This window comes from Cantharellus anzutake (genome assembly GCF_015039405.1).
Source record: "Cantharellus anzutake strain C23 chromosome Unknown EI90scaffold_45, whole genome shotgun sequence".
NCBI lineage: Eukaryota > Fungi > Basidiomycota > Agaricomycetes > Cantharellales > Hydnaceae > Cantharellus > Cantharellus anzutake.
Genome location: NW_024066995.1, coordinates 189,558 through 204,736, shown reverse-complemented (window position 1 = coordinate 204,736; position 15,179 = coordinate 189,558). Strand labels below are relative to the sequence as shown.

Genomic DNA, 15,179 nt, shown 5'->3' with positions numbered 1-15,179 from the left:
GTTGTTGTAAATCCATTCAGCAGTGTTCCTGATTCCTTAACTTCTTTTTGGTGTGGTAATCAATCTAATGCTATCGCGCCGCATTTGCGACGCTTCATTTACTTGATATCAAATGATAGAAATCCATGTGTGGTCGGTTGAGAAATTCACCGCATGGCTGGGCCGCGTCAAATTGGTAACTATGGACTACGGTAGTCCAACCCATGCCCGAAAGCGTGATTTGTATGGGTCAGCCGACTCCAAGTTCAACTGAATCCAAAGGACTTCTGGAACAAAACTAATTTGGATTACTTAACCGAAGTATAGGATTATTCGGGTACAGGATTCATTATAGCGAGATTGGATAGGACATGAATTACCACATATCTTCTAGCGCTCCGTAGATGTTTCTTCCAAACAATGGTGGTGGTGGAAGATAGTCTGGACATCCACCGCTCCAGTCATGCTTCAAAGCAGTCTTCGACACGGCTATTGAAGGAGAGGAATGTATGTCAGATACAGATCGAACCTAGTCATCAATCACATGTCACCCACCAACATGACGAGACCATATTTTGCCAGTGACGGAAGTCACGGCGATATCGCATACCTTCGCAACCTCTGGTTGCGCGCTTTCCGCCACTTCCCGCAGAATTTCCACTCCACCTGCCCTGACAATCTCTTTTCTGACCTCCCCACCTCCAATGTCACATAAAAACGAGATCGCACGCACAAGCTCAATGTGTACATGGGGTGCTGGTACGTCCGACGCGCTCCTCAAGGCAGAAAGAAGGGAATCTATTACACCCGCCTCAACAAGGATCTTGCGTGTGCCTCCCCCCCATTCCGCACAAACAAATCGCTGGATGGTGAACGCAAACGACACTAACGGCTCAACTTCGTCGTCTGGCAAGACTCGTGGTAGGCGAGCAAGCCCCTCTGCTGACCCAGCCTCCAGAAGTATATTAGCCAAATCGAGGCTATTGGGACGCATAAGGCAACCTATGGCCCGTGCACTCCAGTTCAACACGTCAGGATCAACAGAAGTCTGAAGAGAATTCGCCAGTTGCCTGACACATCCCGCCCTCGCTAGCAACTTTGAGAGTTTGATGGATCGCGACAGGCGAGCCACCAGATATGTCGCTGCACAGATGTCCTCCGGAACGATATTTGGCGATGAGGTCTTGCGGACGAGATTGTCAACGCTAATTTGGATAAGACCACTTGCTGCCATTGCATCTGCATGCGCGTCTGTGCGAACAAGGCCACCAAGTAGCCAAGCAGAGAGACGGGAGGTGCGAGGCACGTCACTCAGTAGGCCTTTTTTCACGATGGACTCGATGAGGTTCGGCTTGATTAGGATGTTGTCCGCCAACTCATTACTTCTGCAAATGCGAGAAAGGCACCAAGCTGCTCCACCTATATCATCAGACTGCGAGTTGGTGAGGAGTTCTATGACCTTTTGCGTGACACCAAATCGTGTCATTAAATTTGCGCTAGCAGTGTCATGTCTATAGTTAAGATCGTTAATCCAGATGCGGTGAAACCTATAGTGTGATATCTCCTACGCACGCTAAGGCTCCAAGAGTCACTAAGATGATTGTGCGGCCATTGTGATCTACACGTCGTACATTGTTCAGAAGAGCCATGAGGTTGTGGAAGACGCTTGCGCTGGCAAGTGTTCGAGCATCTTCTTCCAATTCCAACGCTATTTTCTGCATTCGAAGCAAAATGTCGCTCAACTTTGCGAAGTCTCCAAACCTGAGGATCTCAGCGTGGAGAGCTGCAGCGAGTTCAGAGGCACCTCCAGCTGGGTACATCATCAACATCAACGGGCACTCAAATTCATGAAACAGTCTCACCTGACACAAACGGGACAGAGTGCAAATATGCGGGAACTGAGTTGCTACGTCCCCCCATTCCCAGAGCGTGAGAGTCCGTCCCTTGTGAGCGATTCTCCTGGTTGGATTCAGCATGCCGACCCGGGGGATTCGGCAACCGCCCCCGGCCGAACTGTTCATTGGAGATCACCAGGGGTGCGAGGCGAGGTTTTGGTTTGCGTCTGCTGATCTCTCCCACAAGAGGAGAGCCTTCGTGGCTCGATGACTGGAGGCTAGCCTGGGGACCGATGTCTGTCCGATTGACCAGAAATGAGAACCATGGGCATCGTAGTGCATGATGGGGACAAGGATAGCAGACTCACGATGTCTTGACATGTATCTCAGAGAGAAATTATCAAATGGACCAGCGGAATTCTCTCGACGATGACTCGATGCAATGACAGAGTTTGCTTCGCTCAGAAGACGGTCTGAACTCGAGCTACTGCGAAGATCCAAGGGGCGAGGCGTCGGCGTCATGTTAAGAAGGAGCGGACCAGTGGACTGCCCCTTCGATGCTGTACCCGATAACTTTGTTGGAAAGGCGTGTCTCCCCCGATCAACAAGGTTCGCACGTGTCCGGCCCGGGGTGTTATGTTTCTGTGAGATGCTGAGAGGGGATATGGGCTGCACTTGTGGATGCGGAGTCCCAGAAAACATTGGAAGCGCCGTATTTGTAAATGATTCAGGGACAAAAGGCGATGGAGGCAACCCAGCCGGCCAAGTAGATATTATCTCGGCGAAGCCTGGACGCGCCCTCTCCACTCTCACCCACGCTCGCCTGAGAAGGTTCCAAATGTCATCTGGAATTGTTCGGATGTCCCACGCTTCCCCTTCCGGGCGATTTGGACGCTTGTCCTGTTCCACCACGAGCTGGCGAATACGGTCGTAAGGTAGATTTCCCCAGGGCCGTTCAGACGTGAGGACCTAACACGTTAATGTTTAGGCACTAAAACGCGGTGTTGAAGCTAGATCGATTCTTACATCAAACATACACATGCCAAATGCGTACACATCTGAGTAAGGAGTAATCATCTATCACACATTGCGTGAGTCTTAAAGCCCAGGAACTTCGTTAGCGAAGAGGCCACTCACACCTTCCCACATTTCCGGGCTGTAGTAATGATGAGAAAAGGTGTCCGCACTCGGCACAGCCATGATCATGCCGCAGTCTGCGATGCAGGACTCCCCGTTGTCGGTGATAAGAATGTTCGAAGGTTTCAAGCTGCCGTGAATGATTCCATTCTGTAATTATTTAAAAAAAAAACCGATATATCCTGTGAAATGGCAGAGATGGAGAGACAAAGGGGCTCAGACCTCGTGAAGAAACTGCATGCCAAATGCGACGTCCAAAAGCTGTTGCATTGCAAATTAAAAGAACAAGTCAGCTTCAGATAGTCCTAATCCCTCGGGAGACGCACAAGTCTAGTCCTGTTTGCGCGAGGTTTTTTAGCGAGATATTGTGAAATGTTCCCATTCTCCTGAAGTTCCGTAATCATGAACATGGGGTCGGTGTTGTCGGATGATGCACCAAAGACTGTAAGAAGGTTCGCGTGTTGCAGGTTCGACCATGCAGCAATACGCGAGTATAATTTCTAGCGGAACGCCCACCAGGTAGGAGCGCTAAGCGATTGGTGCCCAGCTATGCATGCTGATCTTACTCACATCGGGAGCCGTATGACGCGGAAAACGCTTGACCATGACTTTGACACCGATCCAGCTCCCAGGGAAAGCTGAGCCAGCAGCTCTTCCGACCGGAGCACTGTCATCTTCGACTATATGGATTGCCGTTATGATTCTGGGCAGAGCAGGAACAGTGTCTGAACCATTCCGAGTGGCGACGTCCATAGCACATTAGCAAGAGCCTGAGGGCGGAAAGCAAAGTATACCGGTGGCGAGGCTGTCCTTTCAACAACCAGCATCAGTCTCCCCGATAGTCGGGGTGTGATGGACTGCGTTCCTTCCGTGCAACTAGAGACATTTTGAATTGAACTTCGAATTGTGGCGTAGGCGATGCAAATGATTGCAATTCAGTGATGAAAGAATAACCTAATTAACCAGTCCAGCCTTTGTATCATATTACACGGACAGCCCACCCACGTCCAAATCCTCTGTTAGGACGGAACACTGGCCGCTGCTCATATGTGTGTAAGCCTTTGAGTCATGTACAGCAACAACTGCATCTAGTGCTATCGATCAGACATATGTAGATCCGATTCTGGCGCATGTCGCTTTAGCTTACGCACGCACAATGGCCATCCGTTGTGGCTCTATTAATTCGTCTGGCCACGCCACGATAACAGGAAGAATGCGGTCCAAAATCAACTAGGAAGACAGCTGTCAGTGACATGCGCATGACTGCACGCCATTCTGATTCTTGTCGCCGAATTCGCTGCCTAACAAGTTGTTCGTCGGCCATAATATACTATTCTCAACAACCTAGCTAGCTAGAGATCATAGGGGACATCCTGGTCAAGAAGTCTTTTCCCAGATCAGTCATCAAAGGCATATGCCATGTAACACAACTTCCGCGCGCCACGGATATCCACTGCTGGCCAACCATTACGTATGAGACTGTATCATTCTTTCTACTTTGGATGTAAGTAATATTCTTTGGAGATGGTCCGCTCGAAGTGCCCCCTTTTTTTCGCTGCCAACACGGAATGTGTTGAATTTCATACTAGAATTCTCTCGGCTATTACCCAGAGACCCCACCCTGCCATCCTTGGACGAGAGTGTTATCATGCCCATTGATTTTTTGACTATCTGGGTATCTCATAGACTCCAATGTTATAGAGACATTGTCAGGCTTTGCCATGCTTCCCCACACAACGAGCTCCAATAGAACCCCCATTTCTAAGTCACGTTGCACTTCAAGAGGAGAATAAGGGAACGAGCGGCGCAATCAATCACGGAAGGGATCGGACCTTTGCCGCGCGCTGGAGGTTCCGTCGCCGCCAAACATTGAAAGGAATCATCGTAGAAAGAACCTGGAATCTTTGGTTTGGCCATTCGGAGTGTCTTGGAACAGGCGGGCATTCGCCCCGCTCGGATCGACCGTTGGTGGTATTCACTTTCATTTCAATCTAAATAATTGAAGTAACAACACTACATGATCCCAGCACTTTAAGCGCAACATACGCCAGACGACACATACACATGGAGGTCACTAAAATCAAGCAACGGAACAATCCAAAGACGCGTTCCCATATAAGTTTCACGGTATGCCTTCAGACGCGTCAATGACCACTTGGGAGAAGTGGGGTTGTGGTGGAAGGTAGTCCGGGCATCCACCACTCCAATCATGTTTTAAAGCAGTTTTTGATACGGCTGTAGGAACAAAATCATGTTTTCCAGTGTGTGGCAATTGAATTTTTTTTACTCACCAGCATTACGAGCCCATAGGTTCCCGGTGACAGAGGTGACGGCGACACTGCACACCTTAGCAACCTCTGATTTGGCATTTTGGCCTACTTGTTTCAGGATATCGACTCCGCCAGCTCTAATGATTTCCTTCCTGACATCACCGCCGCCAATGTCACACAGGAAAGTGACGGCGCGCGCAAGCTCAATATGCACGTGCGGCGCGGGGACATCAGCGGCGGTCCTCAAGGCAGACAAAAGGGAGTCCACCACTCCCGCCTCGACCAGTGCTTTCCGCGTTCCGCCGCCCCATTCCGCACATACAAAACGTTGGATTGCAAATGCGAAGGATGCCAAAGGCTCGATCTGGTTCTGGGGTAAGACGCGCGGTAGGCGAGCAAGGCCAGCCGCAGACCCGGCTTCAAGCAAGGCCTTCGCCATGTCAAGGCTGTTGGGACGCATTAAACAGCCAATTGCGCGGGAGCTCCAATTCAGTACGTCAGGGTCTTCTGACGTGCTCAGGGCATGAACGAGTGGCCTAACGCATCCTGCTTTCGTGAGTGCCTTCGAGAGTTTTATCGTTCGTGCCAAGCGGGCAATGAGGAATGTTGCCGCACAGATATCCTCTGAGATGACGTTGGGAGAGGAAGCTTTGCTAATGAGGTGATCGACACTTATTTGGATGAGACCTCGCGATGCCATGGCTTCTGCTTGGCTGTCGCAGCGAACCAGTGTCCCTAGACACCAGGCTGATAGGCGAGAAGTGAGATGAGTGCCGTGTAGAAGACCCTTCTCAGTAAGAAGCTGAACAACACCCCGCTTGATGAGCTCATCGGCCACCTCTTTAGTCCTGCAGATTCGAGAAATACACCAAACTGCTCCGGCAGCGACGTCGTCGGAGAGGGAGCCGTTAATAAGCTCCATAAGATTCTGCGTGGCACCGACTCGAAATATCATGTTTGCGCTCACAGAATCGTGCCTACACAGACAAACGTGAGCAAACATCGCATGACGAGAAGGAAAAAATCAATATACGCCATGGTCCCAAGCGTTACTAAGACAATCTCGAGTCCCCCATAATCCGTGGCCCTCCTTCGGAGTAGCGTTATGAGATCCTGTACAACACCAGCCGTAATGAGTCTTTGCGTATCCTTGTCAGAATTAGAAGCCATCTGTTGTATTCGCGCCATGTAATCGTTGAGAATGGAGAAGTCGCCATCTTGGTTGAGCTCTGTGTTAAATGCTCCAGCGAGATGAAAAGCACTCGTTCCTAACATACCCAGATTAAGTATTGAGCTGTGGACAAATCACGGAACACGCTGTTACCTCCAAGAGTGGACACACCAGATGTTTCGGACGGGTATCCTTGCAATGAGTCCCTCCAAGAAGCCCCGAGATTTAATTGTTGGTTCGTCTCAGGGACTCCATCAGTCCCCGATCGAACGGTCGTTGTGTTCATCCGGCTGAGATACTGATCTGACATGTGCAAAGCCTCCATATTCTGAGCAAGGTCAACCTCTTCAATGGTCCCGAAACCTGGCCGCAGCGTAACTCTGCGGGGGATGGACGGAGGTGAAGAATTTGCATCATAAGGTTGCGAGTCTGTAGGATCCAAACCAACGAGAGTAGGCAGTCAGACAAGCGAGTTAGGTGTTCGGAGAAAACAGCTCACAGGGTGGTCCTCGCATCGACGTTGTCCGAGCAGAAGCATTCCCCCAGCCGCCAGAATGACTACTCCCAGTATCCGAGCCAGATCTTGACGAAGCTCGACTCATGCGCGCTGGGTTTGAAGCACCCGTGAACATCTGTGCTGTAGCTGGGGGCGAAGAGAATCCAGACCACAGAGGCGTTGGGAATGTTCCGGCACTTTGGTCGAAGTACACATCACCAGGTAACGAGTTCGCGGAAAGCTCGTCCGAACCTATACTCCGAGGAGGACTTTGGGCCACAACAAATTGCTCCATAGGCTGCGGGGACGAGCGTAGGTACTGCTGTTGTGCATCGACGGAAGAAGTGGAGCTTGGTCGATGAGCTGAAAGGTTGAGGGGCGGTGGTGGTGGCAAACGCGGAAGACCAAAGCCACGTCCGGACGCACGTTGCCGAGAGCCCTGTACTGGGACAGGCGGGTGACCCGGTATATGGCTCATATGTGACCCCGAAGCAACGCGCTCATATAGCGGCAAAGCTGTGTGGATTGACTCTTCGCTCCCAGAGCGGCCGAAAATGTCGAGCTGCCGGGCTGCGGAAGTGTTCAGGTCTAGGAAGCATCAAAGGTAAGAGATGAGGGGACCCTAGACTCGCTAAAGGCTTACGAGGTGGTCCTAGCAACTGGGAAGGCGGTTGGGGGGGAGGGGAAGACGGCTCAGCTGGTGCGGTGGCTCCGGGCCATAATGAAATAATTTTGACAAAATCAGGGCGAGCCCTGGCGTCTTTCACCCATGCATCCTCCAAAATTTCCCAAATCTGATCAGAGATAGGTTCATTATCCCAGACGTCCCGCTCCGGGCGATCAGGACGCTCGTTCTCCTTCACAACGAGGTGGTATATTCGGTCGTCTTGGAGCGTTCCCCAAGGCCGTTTTCCGGCAAGGACCTGTGAGTTCGAATAAGGAATACTCAGTTAGCCAGAACCCCGGAATTGACGAGAGGAAATACACACATCGAAAACGCACATGGCAAACGCGAACACATCAGAGGCTCGAGATGTTGTCTACGAACATACGTATTAGATGCTGGGGCGATTATCCCAAAGAAGACTACGCATACTCCTTTCCATGCTTCTGGGCTGAAGTAATGGTGAGCGCATGGGTTTGCGCTGCGAATGATCTCATTGATCCCGCAGTCAGCAACCAATGCATGTCCATCATCGTTAACAAGTATGTTTGAAGGTTTCAAACTGCCATGGACCATGCCGCACTGGGAACGAAATAAGATAGGCATTTGAGAAACGGGATGCAAATGACCTACCCCGTGTAAGAACTGCATACCTAAAGCGGCCTGGAGCAGCTGCCATGCCGGTTGGGCCCCAAATGAGCCCGGAATGCTGACATATATTTGTTGCAAACGTACCAGTTGAGGTTTATCCGCTGTGGGGTTTTGAGCAAGGAACTGTGAGATGTTCCCGTTCTCATGCAATTCCGTGACGATGTAGAGGGGATCGGCATCATGGGGTGATGCTCCAAAAACGCGGAGGATGTTGGCGTGTTTGGCGCTCGTCCATGATCCGATCCGCGAGTGTAAAGCCTAAGTGATGAGCCATCAGGGGGTCAAAGGGCGCGAAACAGTTGATGCATTTACTTGCCTCAGGGGTAGTATCATTCGAAAACCGTTTTATCGCGACCTTGATCCCATTCCAGGTGCCTCGGAAGACAGCGCTTATCGTCCCTCCCAGTGGCACAGCATCGTCAGCATCGATCTCAGTCGTGGGTATTATTGTTGATGGACCAGGAGAGACGTTTTCTGTGTCCTGGGCACCGCTTTCCATGACTTCCGGAGTAAGACGGATGCCACAGAAAGAGCAAGCGGGTGTTTTCACTGACTACAGGGCTCCCGATATCGTCACAGTGCCCGCACGAGCGGCTGTGCAAGACCGAGATTGAAATTCAGATTTCCGGAAAAGGAAGGGGGACACCTTCACACTTGAGCCACGAGTGGGATGTGCTACGCTACCACGAGAAAGCCCGCTCGCCTGACGCCTTTCAAATACTGTTTCAGGTCTCGGGGGGATTCGGCTCGACTAATTATCCGCAGAGTCTAGTCTCTGAGACAGTGAACTCAAACGCCACTGGACGGCATTTCGCTGAGCAGTGTTCTTACACCTGCTATTATCACCACCAGTATGACGTTGTGTATGTGGAATACATACTTACATAAATTGAATCGGTAGCCGGCGCTCTCGCGAGAGCTTGCGTAGCAACCAACTGCGATGGGATTCGCCATCGGTGAGCTGCAGTGCCTCTCATCACCAGATTTGGAGGCGGTACTATTTCCATTAAGACATAGCTCTGTCTCCGCGAACCAGTCCAAGCCGCTTCAAAAAACTTATCCACCAGCAACGAGAAAATCAAAACCGCACACAGAGTTCCACCGTTACCCGAAAACCATCAAGGTAGAGAAAATGCCTAGTGCCGGCAGCCGGTGGTTCAGCAGCACTCAGCCCCCTTGCTCACGATACATGATATGCTATGCCTCGAATCTATAACCATCCTCCGATGCTCCTATTGTCGATTATCATGGGGCCAATCCTGGAGTCATCCTGGTCACCCCATCGTCAACATACCCTTCCCAACGATGATATATCCTCCAGGCTCAACCGCTCCCTCGCGCCGCACTAGAGGTCTACGGCTGGCCCTTTGATCCTACTGGGGTCATGACTTAGTGAAGGGGTTTTACTTATAGAAAATGATGGTCGTTGTTCCAAGCTCGTCTTTTCAAACACTTTGAAATAGGATCATGACGTCAATTCCTCATGCCCTCGTGCTTCTCTTTGTGTCCGCAGATGACCATCAGCTGTATTCAACAGGCATCAAGTCCACCTCCGTGTGCATCGTATCAATGTTACGAACTACTATCTATCAGAGTCTTAGCTTCCTCCGTTATCACAGTTATTTCCAAATTAAGGCGGGATTTCTCCTTTCGTGCTTCATCCTAGCTCATCGAAAAGTGAGGTGATCTTGCCAGAAGACCTGTGCTTACTCCAATTCCCCCGAGGCTACTGACTCTGGTTCGGTGGGGTATTTTGTCATGGGGCATTTGTCACCAACAAATGGACATGTTTCTGTGAGTGCCTATCTTAACGAGATGTCGCGTTAGTCCCTGCGTGCGGCATTACTGTCTAGTTCTTGCCTAATACCCCCAGAGTTGGTTACGTACACCCGCTAATGATTCTGCATTTTCATAGCCGCCGGTACAGCATATACTCGGTGAGCACTTGTAGGCAGCATCGAGACACGAGCACTATTCCACATCCTCGAACTTATTTTCGCGATATCGGTGACATGGGAAGTGGATACTTCGCATGCTCTGCAACTGGCAGCCTATCAGCTCCTATCTGAGCACTCCTCTGTTTTCAGGTACGACTTCTGCGTTGGAAGTTATCGTCGCTGCCGCGTTGCCTACGCACGTCCTGTCGTAAGGGTCATTGGCCTGTAAGTCTACTTTTCACGCTGAAGGCATCTATCCCCATTTTTTGCTCTACTTAGGTGTTCAGTGGCGACGAGATTCATGCCTTGACTGGTTCGACCTCCACCCATCCCGCTTGTATCACGGCGCTATAAGGTTCCGCGTATCCGCTGGCTTCCTCGATGACAGAATCGATCATCGACAATAGAGGTGCTGGTGTCGAGCTACACGGGGGCTTCTATTCCCGTTGACATTGTAAACTTGTCATTTCTTGTGTATTTACCAGCATCTCCGTCCCGTTAGGTCACCTGCCTATCCGTCGCGAGGGTCACATCCTTACAAAGTCAGAAAATTCTAAGGGTGATCAGCGATCACTGATGCACACTCTGTTTTGTGGAACACTTGAGGCTTCTCGCCTTTTATCCCCGCGCTGATCCCTGCATAACCACGTATGCCGACTCGGACCCATCACCGTCCTTGCCGGCCATGCGGGTTCTTTTTGCCAGTAATGCAACTTTTAGTTAATTTTCTGGTGTAAATGGGTGACATTGTCGCTAATATTGTGCCGCGAGCAATACATATTCTCTCCGACCTAGCTTTGACCTTTGGAATTTTCCAGACTGGCGCATTTATTAAACTTCGTTTACTCCGCGCAAGGGATGCTTATATAATCTCTCTCGGAAGTAAATCTTCCTCCTTCCGACCATCACAGTTTCAAAGAAAGTCCCCTAGTCAACTGAGGGTTGCATTCCCAGATTCAAAGCGCTCAACCGCTCCACGTTCCCCTTGCAATCGATCCCTCGTCTCCTGAATCGCGCTTCAATGTCCGCAGAACCCGTCTCAGCTTCCAACGACGGCGCCAATGCGCCCGCGCACGAAGGAATCACTCAAGAACCTGGCTTCAAGGTACCCTGATCATTTTGCGACGTGTCACTACCTCGGACTGATGAGAGTAAATGCTCAGGTCTTCGCCGGTAATCTTGCGTACGCGACTACAGATGAGGGATTGAAAAACTTCTTTGCTCCAGTCGCTGATGACATGTCAGTCCCCTTTCTCGTCTCCGTATCACGAGCGATTATTACTCACGCAGTTTTGATCTCCTTCCGGCACCACAGTATCTCCACTCATATCATTACACGTGGACTGCGTTCTGCGGGCTACGGCTTTGTAACTGTCAAAAGTGAGGCCGCTGTTGAGAAGGCTGTTGTTGAGTTGAACAGGAAGGAGCTCGATGGTCGTACTGTCATCGTTGAGGCTGCTAAACCTGTTGAAGACAAAGACAGGGAAAGGTCTGAAAGGAAGCCGAAGAAGAGGTCTGGAAGACGCGGCAGCAAGGCGCCTCTTGGTGAAGTGACAGAGGCAGAGGCCAATGGTGAGGCCGGCGAGAAACCCGTTGATGCTCCTGCTGAGAGTGCTGAAGGCGCTGAGGGCGCCGAAAAACCCAAAAAGAAGCATCGAAAACATGTTAGTAAAGCCATACTTCCAGCGTGTCTTGGGTCTGAATTTGAATCTCATGCAGCGCAAGAGTCATCGGAAGCCGAAGGCCGCCAATGGCGATGCTGCTCCACCCGCTACTGAGAATCAAGGTGCTGCACCTGATGTCGCTGATGGTGAAACTCCCGTGGCCACTGAAAAAGGCGATAAGCCAAAGAAGCCAAGGCGCGTACGCCGACCCCGTCCGCCACGCCCCGAGGGTGAAGCGCCTTCTGGTGAACCTTCTAAGTCGGTTCTATTCGTTGCTAATCTTGCCTTCGACATCGATGACAGCGCTCTTGCCAAGATCTTCACAGATGAGGGCATTAGCGTCGCCTCTGCTCGTGTCGTCATGAGGAGGCTCGGTCATCCTAGGAGGAGCAAGGGCTACGGGTTTGTCGATGTTGAAAATGAGGAGAATCAAAAGAGGGCTGTCGAACTTCTTTCCGGCAAGCTGATTAACGATCGCGAGATTGCTGTCAAAGTCGCCATCAGCAACCCTCCCGACGCCGCCGAGCATGCTGCTGAGGGCGCTCCCGCTAATTATCAGGAAGAGACTGTCGCTGCCTAAAGATTGCCTTTCATCCAGGATTCGTTGACGCGTGCAAAAACTGCTGCTGAAATCAAACTCTTGCACCGACCTCCTTTAATTTGCTCACTCCTGATCGCTGCTTTAACAGATTCCATAAACTTTGAAGAAATTTCCTTTCCCAGTCCCATCGAATCGATTTCTCAATTCTGTACGCAGCGTTCGCGCTCATCGTTCAATTGCTCCTACCCTCTGTTCCCTGACTCAGTCTGGCTCACTTTTCCGTTGGGTGTTCGAGTCGGCTGTACGCATGGTCCCGGGGCTAGCTCGTACCATTTCCAAGAACTCGTCTCCCGTTCAATGGGTGTTTAGCTAACCCCTTTATTGTTCCCCTGTAACCCCCTGCATCATGGTTCATCAAGCTACTGCATCGCTCAAGAAACCTTACTGCTGCTGGACTAGATCTTATGTTTATTGGCGATTGTAGTGGTTTTGACAAAATGGATCCTTTTGCTGGCTCACTGACGTCCGGGTTTCGATTCTATTCAGACCAGAGTGCGTGTGTTGCAGCGCGTAAACCTATACACCATGTGTCATGCATCTCTCAATCATTACTGCCGAAGGGCGCAATGAATAAGTGGATTACTCCCAGACTGTCTTTGGCCCTTTTCACGAGCAGCCTGCACTCTGCGGTCACATACTCAGAATGAAGCAAATGAATAACACACGACGCATATATAGCCATCCTACTAGCTTGGGCTTGCCAACTCCCTTCCCCCAGACGCCTGCGAACTCACCATATGGATGGACAGTCCAGGAGGACCGATCCATCTTTCAACCTGACAGTCTCGCTAACGCATACTAAAAATCTTGTCTGCCTGCAACTCCACTGTTCTCGTCCCTCCCTGAGATTCCGTCATGACTATGACATTCAGGACAATGAGTGAGCCACCTTCCCACATCCAACACGCTGGTACCATCACCCTCTCACAATCTAGGACTTCTTGGCGAAGCCTATGCTAGCATGGCAAAGATGATGTTGTAGCGCTTGAGGTACATATACGGGAGGAGGGAATGTCAGCGAAGAAACGTAATAAGTCTCAACTCCACTTGCGATGCTTCTGTTCGATAGCACAACTGAACTACTGTAGTAGTGAGATGAGTGTTCAATCACGGCTTAGTCTAATTAGTCATTGCACGTGCAAAAGGTCTCTGACCTATCGGTATTACGTCAGCACAAGTGAACCTGCTGTTGTACAGCCACGATCTGGTCACTCTCATGAGCGATGACGAAGATGACTATCTCTCACCCAAGTTCCTAGTGGAAGCAGAGACTTCTCGCAGCCATAAATCCTACTCTCGGCTGAGGAACGAGGCACGACGTGCAGCTGAAGCGAAAGATGCTGAGAACCGAGAAAAACAAAAGAAGTATTCAGCCAAAGCGCGTATCCAGGAGGGCTTGAGTACTAGCTTGTTTGAGAGGGCTAGGGAGGAGGAGAAAATGGGCTTGGGTGGCAGTAAAGCTTTGAGTATGATGGTGAAGATGGGTTACAAGGAGGGAGAGGGTTTGGGACGCAAAGCCGACTCACCAACGGTGAATGATGCTAATAAGAGTAATGATAGGGTTGCGGAAGGCGATCCAGGTGGCCTCGCTGAAGAGCATCGTGGCGGTATCGGGTCTGCCGCTGATGATCATCGTATTGAGCCACTCCGCATCTCTATATGGGACGGTAAGCTTTCACGATCGCAATGGTCCCCTTGGATCGCTGCGATATGAGTAACACGATTCTTCATTAGGGAGGAGAGGTTTGGGTTTAGGGCAGAAGCGTGCTGCTCAGTTGGATGACACCCCCGCCATACGAGCTGCTAAGATGACCAAGCTTGCGGAAACTGAGAAAGAAACTGCCGAAGCCTTCAGAGAACGAACCCGGCGCGAATTCGAGGAAAAAAGAGCTGAAGCGCGTCTTACTGTTGCCACTCGTACTTGCGTTTCCCTTGACGAGAAGGCCGGACTGAAGGTAACGATCATCCTTTGCTCACATTTTGACCTTACATGATCCGGTTTAGTTTAATATCCTCTGGCTAAATCCCCTCAACCCAAATTCATGTCCGCCCGAGTTATTGCAAGCATTAGAACGAACTCAACAATCTGGCGGAACATTTTCTGCTCAGATACCTGCTGAATTCAGTATCGAAATTCTACAAGACGCACGATCTCCTACCGCTGGCGTAGATCCGGACGATGACTTTCTCCCTCCCCAAAAACTAAAAGGGCATGAATCCGAAGTGGCTCGACTTCGGGAACAGATGAAGAAAGATGCGCTTCAGCCACGGCTTCCCCGCTTACACGGTGAGATGGAGGACGACCCGGACGAGCTGACAGAGGCATTCGCCTTCGGAATCAGCTCATCCTCTACCGGGGGGAAACAGGCGAGGAAGACATTGGATGACGAAGAGCAAGGAGTGGACAAGGAAACGGAAAGTCTCGACTTCTCAGAAGACGAAGTGGCGGAGGCAAGAGAGTTCCTCAGTATGCCGGTAAGTCATTCAATCAAAACAGACTTGTTGACTCGTTGTGATTGCACCTCGCTTATCCCAATCCCCCCATCCCCCATCCCCCACCCCCCCCTTTTTTTTCCCTTGCTGTGCACGCACGATTCCATTATGTCCATTGGATGAATCTCAGGCCCAGGGCAGACTTGACAAAGTGCTTTCATACCTTCGGTCTGAGTATGCCTATTGTTTCTGGTGTGGGACACAGTATGACGATAAGGAGGATATGGAGAAATCATGTCCTGGGGAAACTGAAGAAGAGCATGATTAGCCTAGCTAGTGTT

General features: G+C 50.7%; 5 protein-coding genes across 5 annotated transcripts; 2 read left to right on the top strand and 3 right to left on the bottom strand.

The window, feature by feature from the left end:
* Positions 1 to 480: 480 nt before the first annotated feature.
* EI90DRAFT_1901814 (armadillo-type protein) lies at positions 481 to 2,092 on the bottom strand. The gene is made up of 3 exons (XM_039052311.1): positions 1,847 to 2,092; positions 1,552 to 1,789; positions 481 to 1,490 (listed from the first exon to the last, which is right to left on the bottom strand). The coding sequence occupies exons 1-3, from the start codon at positions 1,998 to 2,000 to the stop codon at positions 527 to 529; spliced, it is 1,356 nt and encodes a 451-aa protein (XP_038912935.1). The 5' UTR covers positions 2,001 to 2,092; the 3' UTR covers positions 481 to 526.
* Positions 2,093 to 2,582: 490 nt separating this feature from the next.
* On the bottom strand, positions 2,583 to 3,355 carry EI90DRAFT_2829415 (kinase-like domain-containing protein; the record flags this gene model as incomplete). Its single annotated transcript, XM_039053605.1, has 5 exons — positions 2,583 to 2,783; positions 2,841 to 2,891; positions 2,952 to 3,101; positions 3,174 to 3,212; positions 3,278 to 3,355. Coding segments are annotated over 5 exons (519 nt in total), but the record flags the coding sequence as incomplete, so codon positions are not given.
* A 1,557-nt stretch (positions 3,356 to 4,912) lies between these two features.
* Positions 4,913 to 8,983, bottom strand: EI90DRAFT_2975570 (uncharacterized protein). Its single transcript, XM_039055863.1, has 11 exons — positions 8,520 to 8,983; positions 8,288 to 8,461; positions 8,186 to 8,224; positions 7,985 to 8,134; positions 7,878 to 7,928; positions 7,532 to 7,811; positions 6,892 to 7,476; positions 6,546 to 6,821; positions 6,255 to 6,489; positions 5,243 to 6,198; positions 4,913 to 5,186 (listed from the first exon to the last, which is right to left on the bottom strand). The coding sequence occupies exons 1-11, from the start codon at positions 8,700 to 8,702 to the stop codon at positions 5,074 to 5,076; spliced, it is 3,042 nt and encodes a 1,013-aa protein (XP_038912933.1). The 5' UTR covers positions 8,703 to 8,983; the 3' UTR covers positions 4,913 to 5,073.
* A 2,178-nt stretch (positions 8,984 to 11,161) lies between these two features.
* Positions 11,162 to 12,384, top strand: EI90DRAFT_3291258 (uncharacterized protein; the record flags this gene model as incomplete). Its single annotated transcript, XM_039067268.1, has 4 exons — positions 11,162 to 11,245; positions 11,304 to 11,380; positions 11,456 to 11,804; positions 11,860 to 12,384. 4 exons carry the CDS (start codon positions 11,162 to 11,164, stop codon positions 12,382 to 12,384), a joined length of 1,035 nt encoding a protein of 344 aa, XP_038912932.1.
* Positions 12,385 to 13,621: 1,237 nt separating this feature from the next.
* On the top strand, positions 13,622 to 15,166 carry EI90DRAFT_3127735 (uncharacterized protein; the record flags this gene model as incomplete). Its single annotated transcript, XM_039064029.1, has 4 exons — positions 13,622 to 14,072; positions 14,140 to 14,360; positions 14,410 to 14,880; positions 15,029 to 15,166. 4 exons carry the CDS (start codon positions 13,622 to 13,624, stop codon positions 15,164 to 15,166), a joined length of 1,281 nt encoding a protein of 426 aa, XP_038912931.1.
* Between the last annotated feature and the right edge of the window lie 13 nt (positions 15,167 to 15,179).